At 50.3% G+C, this 12,668-nt stretch overlaps 3 protein-coding genes across 3 annotated transcripts; 2 read left to right on the top strand and 1 right to left on the bottom strand.

The window, feature by feature from the left end:
- Positions 1-565: 565 nt before the first annotated feature.
- cep43 (centrosomal protein 43) lies at positions 566-6,329 on the top strand. The gene is made up of 13 exons (XM_086019212.1): positions 566-770; positions 1,391-1,444; positions 1,531-1,585; positions 1,678-1,766; positions 1,952-2,092; positions 2,194-2,229; positions 2,302-2,465; positions 3,076-3,185; positions 3,329-3,406; positions 3,529-3,568; positions 3,703-3,790; positions 3,882-4,006; positions 5,831-6,329. Exons 1-12 carry the CDS (start codon positions 687-689, stop codon positions 3,957-3,959), a joined length of 1,017 nt encoding a protein of 338 aa, XP_085875338.1. The 5' UTR covers positions 566-686; the 3' UTR covers positions 3,960-4,006; positions 5,831-6,329.
- A 112-nt stretch (positions 6,330-6,441) lies between these two features.
- Positions 6,442-9,241, top strand: LOC147128510 (C-1-tetrahydrofolate synthase, cytoplasmic-like). The gene is made up of 11 exons (XM_086019213.1): positions 6,442-6,497; positions 6,793-6,886; positions 6,962-7,040; positions 7,112-7,171; positions 7,383-7,436; positions 7,580-7,716; positions 7,787-7,887; positions 8,062-8,198; positions 8,487-8,598; positions 8,767-8,894; positions 8,980-9,241. The coding sequence occupies exons 2-11, from the start codon at positions 6,795-6,797 to the stop codon at positions 9,034-9,036; spliced, it is 957 nt and encodes a 318-aa protein (XP_085875339.1). The 5' UTR covers positions 6,442-6,497; positions 6,793-6,794; the 3' UTR covers positions 9,037-9,241.
- zbtb25 (zinc finger and BTB domain containing 25) lies at positions 9,241-12,289 on the bottom strand. The gene is given in 4 exon segments (XM_086019211.1): positions 9,241-10,424; positions 10,426-10,735; positions 11,826-12,041; positions 12,216-12,289. Coding segments are annotated over 3 exon segments (1,260 nt in total). The 5' UTR covers positions 12,035-12,041; positions 12,216-12,289; the 3' UTR covers positions 9,241-9,683.
- Positions 12,290-12,668: the final 379 nt, after the last annotated feature.

Below are 12,668 nucleotides of genomic sequence, written 5' to 3' on the forward strand. Positions count from 1 at the left end.
CTCTAATAACTCTCTGCCTCATGGTTATTAATCATTAAGTTAAATTTGTGTCAAAGGGCAAAGATGTGATTGCCTCTTTCTTATCTCCTGCTTGGAAAAAGAGTATGGCTGTGTTCACTCCACCCTGTAGTGAGCTGGCCATTTTGTAGTGCTGCAAAATGGTTATGACGACAGCTTGTTCTCTAAACAAATGTATCCCACATTGCAGTAGCAAACAACTGATACTCACTGGAAAAGCAGTAAGCCTATCCCATGCACTGAACTGACAAAGTGAGCAATATTACCAAGCATGCCTTCCTCGCGTGACTTTAGAGCGCTGGGACCGAAAAGGGGCCGGAAATTTGTCGTAAACCTAATCTCAAAAAAAGACCTTAAATCACTACAGAGTCTTTTGATGTGGGCATTTTAGTACTAATGTCGTTTTTACATGCAAACCTATTATATAAGTGCCAATGTTAAGCTCACCCAAGTGTCACTTTAAGCAATTCAGATTCTACTGGGACAAATATCAGCCCGTACTAGTCTTCCTGCCGCCAGCAGATGGCGGAAGAAAGCAATCATCCTTATTTGGTTGCCTCGAAGAAGACTTTCCATTTCCGCACTGTTTGTTTTCGTCGTCCTGGGAGCTAGGTTGCTAATCGCTAGCAACTGAACAGCTAGCAAGGCGGGCTGGACGAGAGCACAAGATGTCTGCTACAGATGACGATACCGAGCTGAGGGATCTGCTCATCCAGAACTTGGAGAACAACGGAGTTCTAAACAAGCTCAAGGTCAGCAATCTCTTCTTCCCTTTTCACCTCAGCGTCGCTCTCGCGCCGCTTCTTAGCTTGCACACCAGGCTAAAGTGGAAAACAGCCAACAGGCGAGTTCACACCCAAAAGTAGTGGCAACTTCAAGCACATTTCAAGTACTGTACAAGTTTTATCTTCATAAAGGATCTAGTAGTTATATGGGTAGAATTGTTAATATTACGAATTGATCTTTTTTTAAGACCATTCCAGTGATAACAGTTTTCCTGTGATTGTTTTTGCTTTTAATTAATTGTGCATAAGGAAATTTGATAGTCTAAATATGAGTAGGAGAAACAAATTAAGAGTCGCGAATGAACAATCTCTGCATGGATTGTTAAAATACCCTGTAAGGATAAACACTGTATAGGACAGTTACTAGGAATGTGTACTTGATTAAATTCATGAAATTAAAGCAACATGTAATTATAACATCATGCAAGAGATGCATCCAAAAATGTGTGTACAAATCGATCAATTGACATCACATTCGGCAGAATCACACCAAATAATTAAAGAGAAACAAACTGTACAATGTGATGTAACGTAGACATCACATGAACAAAAGCTGACTGAATGAGTTTGTTGTTGTGTTGCTGCAGGCAGAGATGAGGGCGGCCGTGTTCCTGGCATTGGAGGAGCAGGACCGACTGGAGGTGAAGGCTGACTTCCGCAGAGCTGCGTAGGCGGCCATTTTGTGCTCCTTGCCTCTATTCACGCTTTGCTTCTCTTGCGTCCTCAGAACAAGACGCCGCTGGTCAACGAGAACCTGAAGAAATGTCTCAACACCAAAGACGGTCGGTCAGCTTCCTCCTGGACGGCCGTCTTGGTCACGGCACCGCGACATGCATGGGTCCTGACGCGGGTGCGCCAATGTGTGTGTCTGCAGGTCGTCTGGTGGCCAGTCTCATTGTGGACTTCATGCGTGTGTTTCACCTGGATTTCAGCCTGGCTGTGTTCCAGCCAGAGATAAACACGGTAAGATGACATAACATCACTTGCTTTGAGTCCGCGTACTTGATGCGACGTCACGGTTATGTAAACCCGCTGACGTGATATAACATGATGTTGGAAACGTGACACCACTGACACGAAGCGACACCGTTGACGTGGCGACACCGTTGACGTGGCGACAACCGTGACGTTCTTGCCTTTGTTGTTAGCATCTGAGCGGCTTGGACAGTCGGCAGCTGCTGTGCGGTGAGCTCGGCCTTTCGGAGGCGGAGCTTAACGCAAACACGCCGGTGCTGCTGGAGCTCGTTCGAAGAGGACAACGCAAGTCCACGTCCATCATGGCCGCTGAGGTCAAGCTCGCCGTCTTTGCGTCTTTTTAGCACACAAACAGTCGTGCAACTTCTCTTCTGTCTTGTCGCTAGCATCAATTGAATTGACTTTGCTCTTTTAGGTGGCGTCGAAGGAGAACAGCGTCGCCGCCGACAAGGTTGGTGCCCCTCGTGTCACACAGACTCGTCCATTCCGAAGCCTCTTAACTTGGCCGTACATGCGCCTGTAGGACGCTGCGGCGGCCATGTTGTCCGGCCGCGAGGAGCTCGTCCAGCAGGCGCGCGATCCCGAGAAGGAGTCAGCGCTGGAGCTGCCCGCCGACCTGGAACCGCAGGACGATGACGACTCCTTTTTTGATGACCCGCTGCCTCGGCCTCAAAAGACATACGGAGCGTAAGGACCCAACAATCTTTCAAATGCCTTCATTTGGATTTTTAGCGCACCTTGAAGTCAAGTATATAGTCCACTGGGTTCAAATATAGTAGCTAGGGAGTATGATGAATGCATTTGGAGTCATTCAGGCATTCCCACCCCATAATCACTACAAAGTTTTTTTTTTTTTAGTTTTAGTTATTTTCAGGAACTATGGAGTTGTACTACATCAAATCCCCCAGTTCCCCTCACAATTGTTTATAATGACCTGATAATGCCACAAGATGACGCCAAAGCAAAACTTTATGACACAACACTTTGATCTGTTCACAAATGCAGTAAATTGAGTGAGTTTTGTAGACTAATGGAAGATTTAAAAAAATCTGTGTTTAGACAAGGACAAAAGTCAATATAGAATTGGTATGTACAGTTTGAAAAGGTGCAGATTAAAATTCAAGATGCATTGTGGGATACATTGAGGCCACTTTATCCGGGCTACTCGTTCCACATTTGAAACAGGACAACAAAATGGCCAAGTCACAAATGAAGGAGAAATTCCCAACACAGACCATATGTCGACTTTTTCTGTCATTTGAATGTGACGTGTTGACGTGTGGCGTTGATGTCGTAGGCATGCGGTGGCTCGCGATAGCCGACAAAGTCCAGCGGACTCGCTGTCGGAAGCGGCGGCCACGCCGGGAGGAGGAGGAAGCGCGTCAGAAAAGAGCCACAGTCAGACGGGTGGGTCACTTTATGGCTCCCTTGGAGATGTTTACTTTTCTGAAGGAATGAAACCCATCACTGAAAAATGTTGTCCAATTTTGTTAGTTATAATAACCACAGTGTGTCTATTTATGCGCGCGTTGTAATTTCTCTCATGTCAGTGTCAACGTCGAGAGGGAACGTGTCCCATGGGGCCAAGCTCCCCGGCAGAGGAGACCAGAGCGCCTCGCTCCATTTAGGTGCGGTGCAACTGCATTATTATTATCATCATTATTATTACTGTAATTATTCTTTAGGTGGCCTACAGGTGTCATCGGCCAAGATAATATTTGCCGGTAAAGGCGTTTCTGTGTTTCCGCAGAGGACGACAACGACATTGAGTTCAACGACGACTTCAACAGGTAGGCCGGGCGTCCTTCCGGGAGTTCTTGCATGTCCGACTCGCGCGAGATGACGGACAGCCTCCGTCAACAATCGCTTCGGGCACGCGCGGCTTCTTCGAAAGCTAACCCGTCGCGATGCGGCGTCCTTTCAGCCACCGCTCCGACTTGTACAAGAGCGAGCTGAGCAGCAGCGAGGAGATCGAGGAAGTCTCCATCGAGGGGCCCGACCACAGCGACAAGGTCCATGCCGCTGGGAGGGCGGGGCCGCCTACAACATTTGTCTATATATGTGTGTGTGTGTGTGTACTAATGTCTATGCGCGCTCGTGCAGCTGGAGGACACAGTGGACGTGAGCGTCTCCCAGCCGAGCGTGAGCGTGGGCGTGGACTACATGGAAGAAGTGGCCTGACGTTGATGTCGTACGCTACTTCCTGTTCTTCTCGTCTGCACTTTGGAGTAAGACAGCAGCTTTATGTTTTTATTTATTTGTATTTTTCCACTTTTGTCACATCACTTCACTACCTGACCCAACCAGTTGTTCTCCTTTTGGGGCAACGCTGCAAGGAAAGCAAATTTCAAAAAGTTGTTTGATTTTGGAAAGCGTCTGACATGGATGCAAATCTTGCAAGCAAAAGGGAACATGTCACTCATGGTCCTGTAGCGCCCCCCTTAGGACAAACTCTGCAGGACGTCACAATGACAGGGGAGTCCTGACGTCATGCGCAAACCCACCAAACGGGTCAGAACCAGCTGTGCCATCTTAGCAGCCACTTGATTGGCTGATGGGACGAAGGGGCGGAGACTCCCAGCACCGCTCGACTTGCTGTTTGTCGAAGTTGATATAATGAATTCCAAATATCGTTGTTGTAAAACTGCTTCCTGTGCTATAAAAATAAAAGGCCCATGGATGAATGCTGAAAAAAAAAAGTATTTTGGAAATAACAAAACATGGAACATTTGTTCACAGCGAAACGGTCATACGACATGAAAACAAAAGTTGCCTTTAAATTGCATGAAAAACATTTTGTTGAATATTTTTTTTCCTAAGTAAGCACAAATGATGATTTCTAACTCTAAAGTAGTCAAAAGAAGGAGAAGAGCATTGATTTGAACAAATGAATTCCAAATAAGTCATAAATCTACTTCCTGTCGCATCAAAATAAAAGGCAATCACCTAGTGCTTCAGTTGTACTTTTATTGTCCAGTGGCTCAAAGTTTCAAAGAAGCAGTCGTTATGACACTTAGTACACTTTTCAAAACTAGCAAAACATCACTTTTGTCTTTGTAAGCACACATGATGATTTGAAACACTTCAAAAGCTGTGATTTCATTTTCAAATGGTTTTCACGCAGCAAAGAAAATCCAAAGACAGTCAAAAGTTGCCGCAGTTTTGAAGACGCAACCACTTTGTGTTGCCGTGAGAAAAGACGAAGGCGCGTCCGCTCTACTCACACGCTGGAAGTTCCCATCCGGCTCAAGTGGTCCTAAACATTTCACAAAAGCGCCTGACCACTGTTGAAGTGTCGAGAACCACTGGAGCCAGGCGGGCGGGCGGGCGGGCGGGCGGGGTGCCACCAAAGCAGGCGCGGCGACGCACGAGTGAGCGCTCCTCTTGCTCGCTCGCCGCTCGCTCTCCTTTTATACGCCGCCGGCGAGCGAGCCGGTGCGACCGGTCACGCCGGGCGGGCGGGCGGCGCGGCTGCTGCGAACCGGACCGTCCTGCTCCGCTTGTTACTCGCCGCTTCTTCTCCTTGCCTTGACCGCCCCCCGGGAAAAGGGACGTCTTTGTGAAAAGCGCCTCGTGGGCGAGCGGTTAGCACGCCCGCCTCGCACCTGCGGGGGCTTCCGCCTCGATTGCTGTCTCACTTCAAGTCGTCCTGTCTCAAATGTTTTGGGACGCTTGAAAGACGCACTCCGATTGGCTGACGCCTTAATTGGTTGCTTGTGAGATACGAGTGGAATTCCTCCCTTGGCCTCGCTCGCATCGCAGATCGTCTTTCGGAACCATTTCTGTGGCACTCTGCAATGTTGTAACGGCCTCGGCAATGGTTCGCTCCTTCCTGACTGGCGTTGGAGTTGACGTTTTGGGAACTACCAAAGTCCACAAGTTGAAGGCAGAAATGTTGCGTCGTCGCTAGCGTAACGTCAGCGGCCGCAGGGCACTTATTGGCCATGGGTGACCATTCCGGTTTTTGACTTTGTGGCCATGGGCCACACTTTTATTTTGAAACTCCTCTTTCTGTCCTGACTTTCAGCGACACTTTTGTCTTGTTTTGGTAGAAAGGACTCGACTTCCCGTGGGAGGCAGACGTCAGGCGACAGGAAGTGCCAAGCCCGCCGCATTGCGGCCACCTGCGCCTTATCAGGGGTAACCGTGGCGACCGCCTTTCAACACACCACTGGAGCCGTGTGCTCGCATGTCACGTTGACTCTGCGTTTTAAGAATGTCGCCAGACCTCATTCTAGTGCTGGGTGTGCGTGTGAAGGTAGGTCAAAGGTCAATGTGCTGGCAAGTGGTGGTGGGGGCGGGACATTCCACGGGGCTCTTATCCAATCAGAGGAGGAGGATGCGGTCAACTTTGGGTTCTTTTTCCTCTTTCAAACTGAAATATTATTTTCTTTGAAGTTTTCAAGTGAAACCAAAATGAAATGTTGCAAATGGGTATTGTCTTTGTCTACACGTGGACTCTGTAAATAAATCGATTGATCGATTGATTTTTTTTTTGAAGTTGTGACATGTTTGCAACGCACAAAATAAACTTTGCATTTCTTCATGGTCGTTTACTTGTTTTTATTTTTTTTAGTATGTTTGCCTTCCACTTTTTATTTCAAAGTAAAATTCTTTTCCGGATTCAAATGTTCTGGGGTTTTTTTTGACTCGCTGACCTTTTGTACACAAACACACACGCTGGTCAATGATTACACAGCGGTGCCGCGGTGGTCTCAGGTAAGACGCCACGTTGCTTTTGCCGTCTTCGTTTGCAATCGAAGATTGATTATTAGCAAGTGCGTGTCATCGATTGGATTTGTAGAAATGGATTGCCTGTGTGCACTTGATAACTGGCACCTTGAGGCAACGCTGTCCGCATGCTGTGTACTTCTTGGCTGCCGCCGCCCTGTTGATTCGCTCCGAAGAAATATTAGCAAAAGGAGTTCAGAACCATTCATAGAGATGATCTACTGTCGTGTGTACATGCAGAGGGACGTATGGTCATAACATGTCGCCCTCGTTCCCCTTTCAGCCATGTTGAATCTCCTGCGTCACCTGAGCTCGTCTTGTTGCTATGGAGGCAGACGCTCCATAGCAACCGTCATCTCCGGAAACCAAACTTCCAAGTAGGTGTCGGCATGCCCGGCCGAGTGTCCAGTCGCTTTCCGCGCGTGTCAGCAGCGTGCGCCGCGTGTCCTCAGGCTGGTGCGCGAGCGTCTGAAGAAGGAAGTGGACAAGATGAAGATGTCCAAGGTCCTCCCGAGCCTGCTGGTTTTACAGGTGGCTCTCAAACCCCGCCCACTATCATCTGACATCACGTCACATCGCCGCGTGTGTGCGTGTACTTCCAGGTGGGGGACAGAGACGATTCCAACTTGTACATCAGCAGTAAGATGAAAGCTGCAGCTGAGGTGAATTGACAAGCTAAAAGCAATGTGAAGCAATGGTGGCCGGATGTTGTCGCCATCTAGTGGCCAGAGTCAGAAAAATTGATCAAGCCACTGTTTATATTTGGAAAACTCTGAAGTCAAGGCGCTTGTATCTCAAGGTGCCGGATAGTGGTTGCAAATACCGCCTGGTCAGCATGCGTGTGTGTGTGTTTTTTTTTTTCCATCCCTCCAGGTGGGCATCGAGGCATCGCACGTGAGGTTGCCCAACACGGCGACGCAAGACGAGGTGGGTCGGCCGTGAGAGGGAGGTGCAGGGGCGGAGCTCGGTTCTTCATTTTGAGACCTGTGACTTTGCTGCCATTTTCACATGGATGCGCCCACGTCGATCCAAATCATGACTCTCACACATAGTTTTCGGGGGTGCCGCAGGTGCTGCGGACCATCGCGTCCGTCAACGAGGACGCGTCCGTGCACGGCCTGATCGTGCAGCTTCCTCTGGATTCCGTCAACCGCATGGACGTGGAGATGGTCACCAACGCCGTCTCGCCGCTCAAAGACGTGGACGGGTCAGAATCGAAGCGGAAGGAATGTTGCGTCATCGTCATCGTAACCTTTTGACCTTTCGTGTGCGTGTAGTCTGAGTTGCATCAACGCAGGGAAGTTGTCTCGCGGGGACTTAAACAACTGCTTCATTCCCTGCACCCCCAATGGATGCATGGAACTCATCAGACAGACAGGTCGCATCGTACACACACCCACACACACACTCTGTCTTTAGTTCTACGATATGTTCCTAATATTTGAGGAATCTCATCAATATGTTCCTAATATTGGACGGAACATGATCCAGCGTGAGACTGACAGTTTTCTGCTGTTTTCCGGTGTCTACTGTCATTTGTGTTTCTTCGCAGGTGTGAGCGTGGCCGGCAAGCACGCAGTGGTGATTGGCCGCAGCAAGATTGTGGGCGCGCCCATGCACGACCTGCTCTTGTGGAATCACGCCACCGTCACCACCTGCCACTCAAAGACGCCTGACATCGCCAAGCAGGTGCGCAACACCGCCAGCCTGAGCGGGATGATGATGACGTCACGCGAAGGCCGCTGTCTGTGTTTCCTTTTGAACTTAAATTCTCTGTTGCAGAGTGGCTGTTATGCCTTTTGTCAGAAATAAAGGACCTGTCATTGAGTCGATAGAAATCAAAAGTAGTATCGGTTATTTGGTATCGGGGAGTACTTGCACCATATCGGTGTGAGGAAAAGTGCGAGTGGAGGTTCCTAGTGACGATGATGAAAATGATGTCACAAATGACGCTGATGATGTGTTTGCCGTCTTCAGGTGGGCAGGGCGGACATCGTGGTGGTGGGGGCGGGGCGAGCCGAGATGGTGCGAGGCGATTGGCTGAAGGAGGGCTGCGTGCTCATCGACTGCGGCATCAATCACGTGGCAGGTCGGCGCTCGCTCGCGTGATCATGTGAATTAGAATTTGTCATTGAAAGAAAGTATTTGATGTATTTTACATGTTTTGTTTTCTATTCCTTACCTCCTGGCCCATTTGTGGCTTTTTGAAAACCAACTTGAATTTGGTCTTTTCTGGCACGGGGGGGGGGGGGGGCAGACGCGAGCAAGCCGAGCGGCAAGCGGGTGGTGGGCGACGTGCACTACGCCTCGGCCTGTCAGAGAGCCGGTTTCATCACGCCCGTTCCGGGAGGGGTGGGGCCCATGACGGTGGCCATGCTGATGCAGGTAGGTCCGCGCATGCTGGCTGGCGTGCCACGCGCCAGACGCAACGCGCAAACGCTCATGTTGTTTTTCTTTGTTTTGGCCGTAGAACACGGTGCTCAGCGCTCAGCGCGTCCTCGCCAACGCCGGCGGACACGCCCTCTGATGCCAAGTCTCATATTCCAATTTGTTGGGCAAACCCATCATTGATTTGTAAAAAAAAAAAGAAAAAGGTGACAACAAAATAAGTTGAGGAGCTTCATTTTGACAAAAGTCACGCTTTGACGTCAAGAAAGTCTATTGAAGGAACAATCTTGGAGTACATTTTAAATTATTTTATTCAAATAAAACACATTAGTACAATATATTAATTTAGAATGATTCATTTTATTAATATGAAAAAACAATTTTTACACTGTTACATAAAACATGTTTGCCCATCCCTGGTCCAAAAGAAACTCCTCAACACAGTCAACAGTTATTGTCTGTTTTTGCCCACATCGCAGGTGGGTGTATAACGTAACGTGGCCCGCGATGAAGCGGGCGGGGGGGAGGGTCGACAAGAGCGTACGTGGAGAAAGAGAAGGAGACAGGCTAACTCCACGCGGCCCGAGCCTCAGATTTGTAAGGCAGGCGTGTTACCCACGAAACAATCCTTGTATTTCAAAATAAAAGCAGCAGAACCACAGAACATGTTTGATGACAGCTTTTAGTTTGAAAACCACACAGAGGACAAAATGAGGAAGGTACGTGTCCATCAGTGAAAGTCACGGCGGGACTTCCCGTCACATGACCAAACAGGAAGCCACAGCGTCACTCGCAGCGCCCGCCGTCGCCGCTCTCCTGCGAGATTTCAGAGTCGAGCGAGTAGGCGGAGCTCCCGTTGTCGTGAGCGTCCCTGCCCACCTCCAGGAGGGCGTCGTTGGCCAAAGCCCCGCCCCCTTCGGGGCAGAAGTGGGCGGAGCTGTGGAAGAGCTGGCTGTGGCGGTGTAGTCTGGGCGGCTTGGCGGTGTGTGCGTACATGTGCTCCTGAAGCTGACTCTTGTGCGAGAAGCGCACGCCGCACACGGCGCACGCCATCTTGCGCTTGCGCGAGTGGGCAACGGCGGGGGCGGCGCTCAGTCCCGCCCCCTCGCGGCTTCTCCGGAGCTCCGCTGCCAGCTGCGCGGCGAGCGCCCGACTCTGCCGCAGGGCCTCCTCCAGGCGGCCGGCGTCCACGCGCTGGCCGGCCGCCTCGTCCCCGTCATCTAGGCCGCCGCCGCCGTGCGCTCGCGCCTCCGTGAAGAGGGCGTGGCTGAACAGGTGCTGCCGCAGCCGCTCGGGCGAGGGGCAGCGATGGCCACAGCGGGGACATGCCAGCGGCGGCGGATGCCGCTCTTCGGACGCCGCGTCGTCCCGAGTCGGCGACGCCGTCCCCGCGCCCTCGTCGTCCGGACGCTCCTGCTTGATGGCGGCCGAGACGTCAAAGTCATCCTGCGGCGAAGAGGCGTGGCCGTCCGACCGCTCGCCTTCCGATCCCACGGCCAGCGACGGATGCGAGTGGGCGCGTCCCCCCCCGCGCCCCCGGCTGGATGGCGGCAACGGGCGCCTCCTTGCCGGCCAGCTGGGACGAGATCTGGATGCCGTACAGGTTGGACATGCGCACGGCGTCGGCGGCGGAGGCCGCGGAAGCGTCCGGCCCGGTGGCGCCGGCGGGCCCGTCGCCGCTCTTGCGACACAGCTGGTGGGCGTGAAGGAACTTGATGCCGTCTTCCAGGCGGGCGGGCTCGACGGCCTGCTTGGGGCACGCCCCCGTGTACATCACGTGCAGCAGGTAGCTGAACACGTCGGGCTGGATGTCCGTCGGCTGGATCTTGATGCACTCGCTGGCGTGCGCACACGCATACACAAACACACATGTGACAATCATGTCAAAAAAAACAAAAGCTAATTGTCAACTGTCAATCAAAAAAGGACGCTTGTACAAAAGCTAACCTTTGTTGCTCAAGCATTTGTGAGGCTACAAGTTTTCACATGTCGCTTGTTGCTACCAAGGTGTGTTGGAAATCAAATCATTCCTGACTTCCATATTACCATACAGTGGTGCCTTGCGCTACGGGGAAGACAATTTCTGAGTTTTCTGAAATACAATTTGTGGTATGATGTGAGCATGTCAGCAAACTCAACTCACTTGACAACTATAGCAGCAGTTTGGCAAATATTGAACAATTGTTCCAAAAAAGGATTGCCACTCCCGGCTGAAGTTTGTTTGAAAATGACCGGGAATTCCAAAGTAGAGAATGAGACTTTTGGTACTTGAATCAACCATAGCCTTGTCTTTGCGTTGGCTATCTTAATGCTAACACATAAAAGGAAACTCCAGAGGCACACAAGCTAACAATTATCATCTATATGGCAGTGTTGTTATCCTTTCAAGGAAACATCAGATATTTGGACGCAATTGGTAAAGCAACCCATGTTGATGTACACAATACCCACATGCACATATTCCTTATCCTCTGCAAAGAACAATTTATCAGGCTATGTTCATACTGCAGGTCAATTCTTTTATTTATTTATTTTTTTGCCATATCACCCTCTTGAAATAATGGCGCAAGTCATGTTTTGATTTTTTTTTCTCTTCATGATGCTGACCACCTCTGCTCAAATCGGCTACATCCTTACTTCAACAGATCATTCAAATTTGACCCCTGAAGTGATTTTTTTTCGAAAATACATTCATTAAGTATTTGGTTCAGTTTTCCGTGTATTTTGAAAACTGGAGAAAATGACTATTGGCATCTCCATTCATTTCACGGGGAACATATTTCAGTGACGAGCGTCATGGTGACGGAACGAATTCATTTCGTAGCTCTCGGCACCACTATCTCGTGACTGGGGAGGACGGTGCAGGTGCGGGTGCGGGTGCGGGTGCGGGTGCGGATGCTGATGCTGATGCTGGTGGGCGCGTACGACCTGGTCTGGTGAATGAAGATCATCTTGAAGTAGTTTGAGAAGGCGGCGAGGACGGCGCGGTGAGCTTTGAAGTAGACGTTGCCGATGGCCACCGTGCAGTCGCACAGGAAGCCGAACTCGCGCTGCACGTTGAGCTGCTGCAGCAGCAGCAGACTGTGCGCGGACGACGCCGACGCACACGCCGACGCACACGCCGACGTCGTCTCCATCGCGGACCTGCGAGCACACATTTGCATACCGCACACACCTTTTGTCAAGAAAGCGCGCCCCACGCCGCGCGTGCACGTACGCGCATTGACGCACGGGCTGGGACGACGCGTCGTGCGCGCGCGTCATTACGCGTACACGCGCGCGCTCGTTCATTAAGGCGTCCATTGATTGATGGCTTACCGCCGAAAGGATCCGAGCGAGCGAGGATGCAGATGAAGGTGATGATGATTGTTTGTGCGCCAAACTGCGTCACGTCTCGCGAGAGGACGCGGGAAGTCACGTGAACGACCCCCCCCTCCCAAAAAAAATGCCTTGGAATGCAATTGAGAATTACACAAAAAATACCTTTGATTGGACTTAATTCGAACATGCACACCGATTGCGCGTGATTAAAATGCCTTGCGTCAGGTGACCACATTGTAATTGTTTTTTCTTTTTGTTTTTTACAGAGGGGACACGTATGAACTCATATGATGGATGTGGATTTTCAATAAACGAAGTCATCATTTAGATTTTCATTTTCAATTTACTTGCGTTGTGTTTGTGAGATATTAATGGAATGGTGATGATCAGATCCATGAAAGGCATAGGGGGAGGTGCTTCTCAATTATTTTCTGTTTCACACCATTATTT

This window comes from Filicampus tigris, chromosome 20, assembly GCF_054856515.1.
Source record: "Filicampus tigris isolate MCC_2025a chromosome 20, RoL_Ftig_1.0, whole genome shotgun sequence".
Lineage (NCBI taxonomy): Eukaryota > Metazoa > Chordata > Actinopteri > Syngnathiformes > Syngnathidae > Filicampus > Filicampus tigris.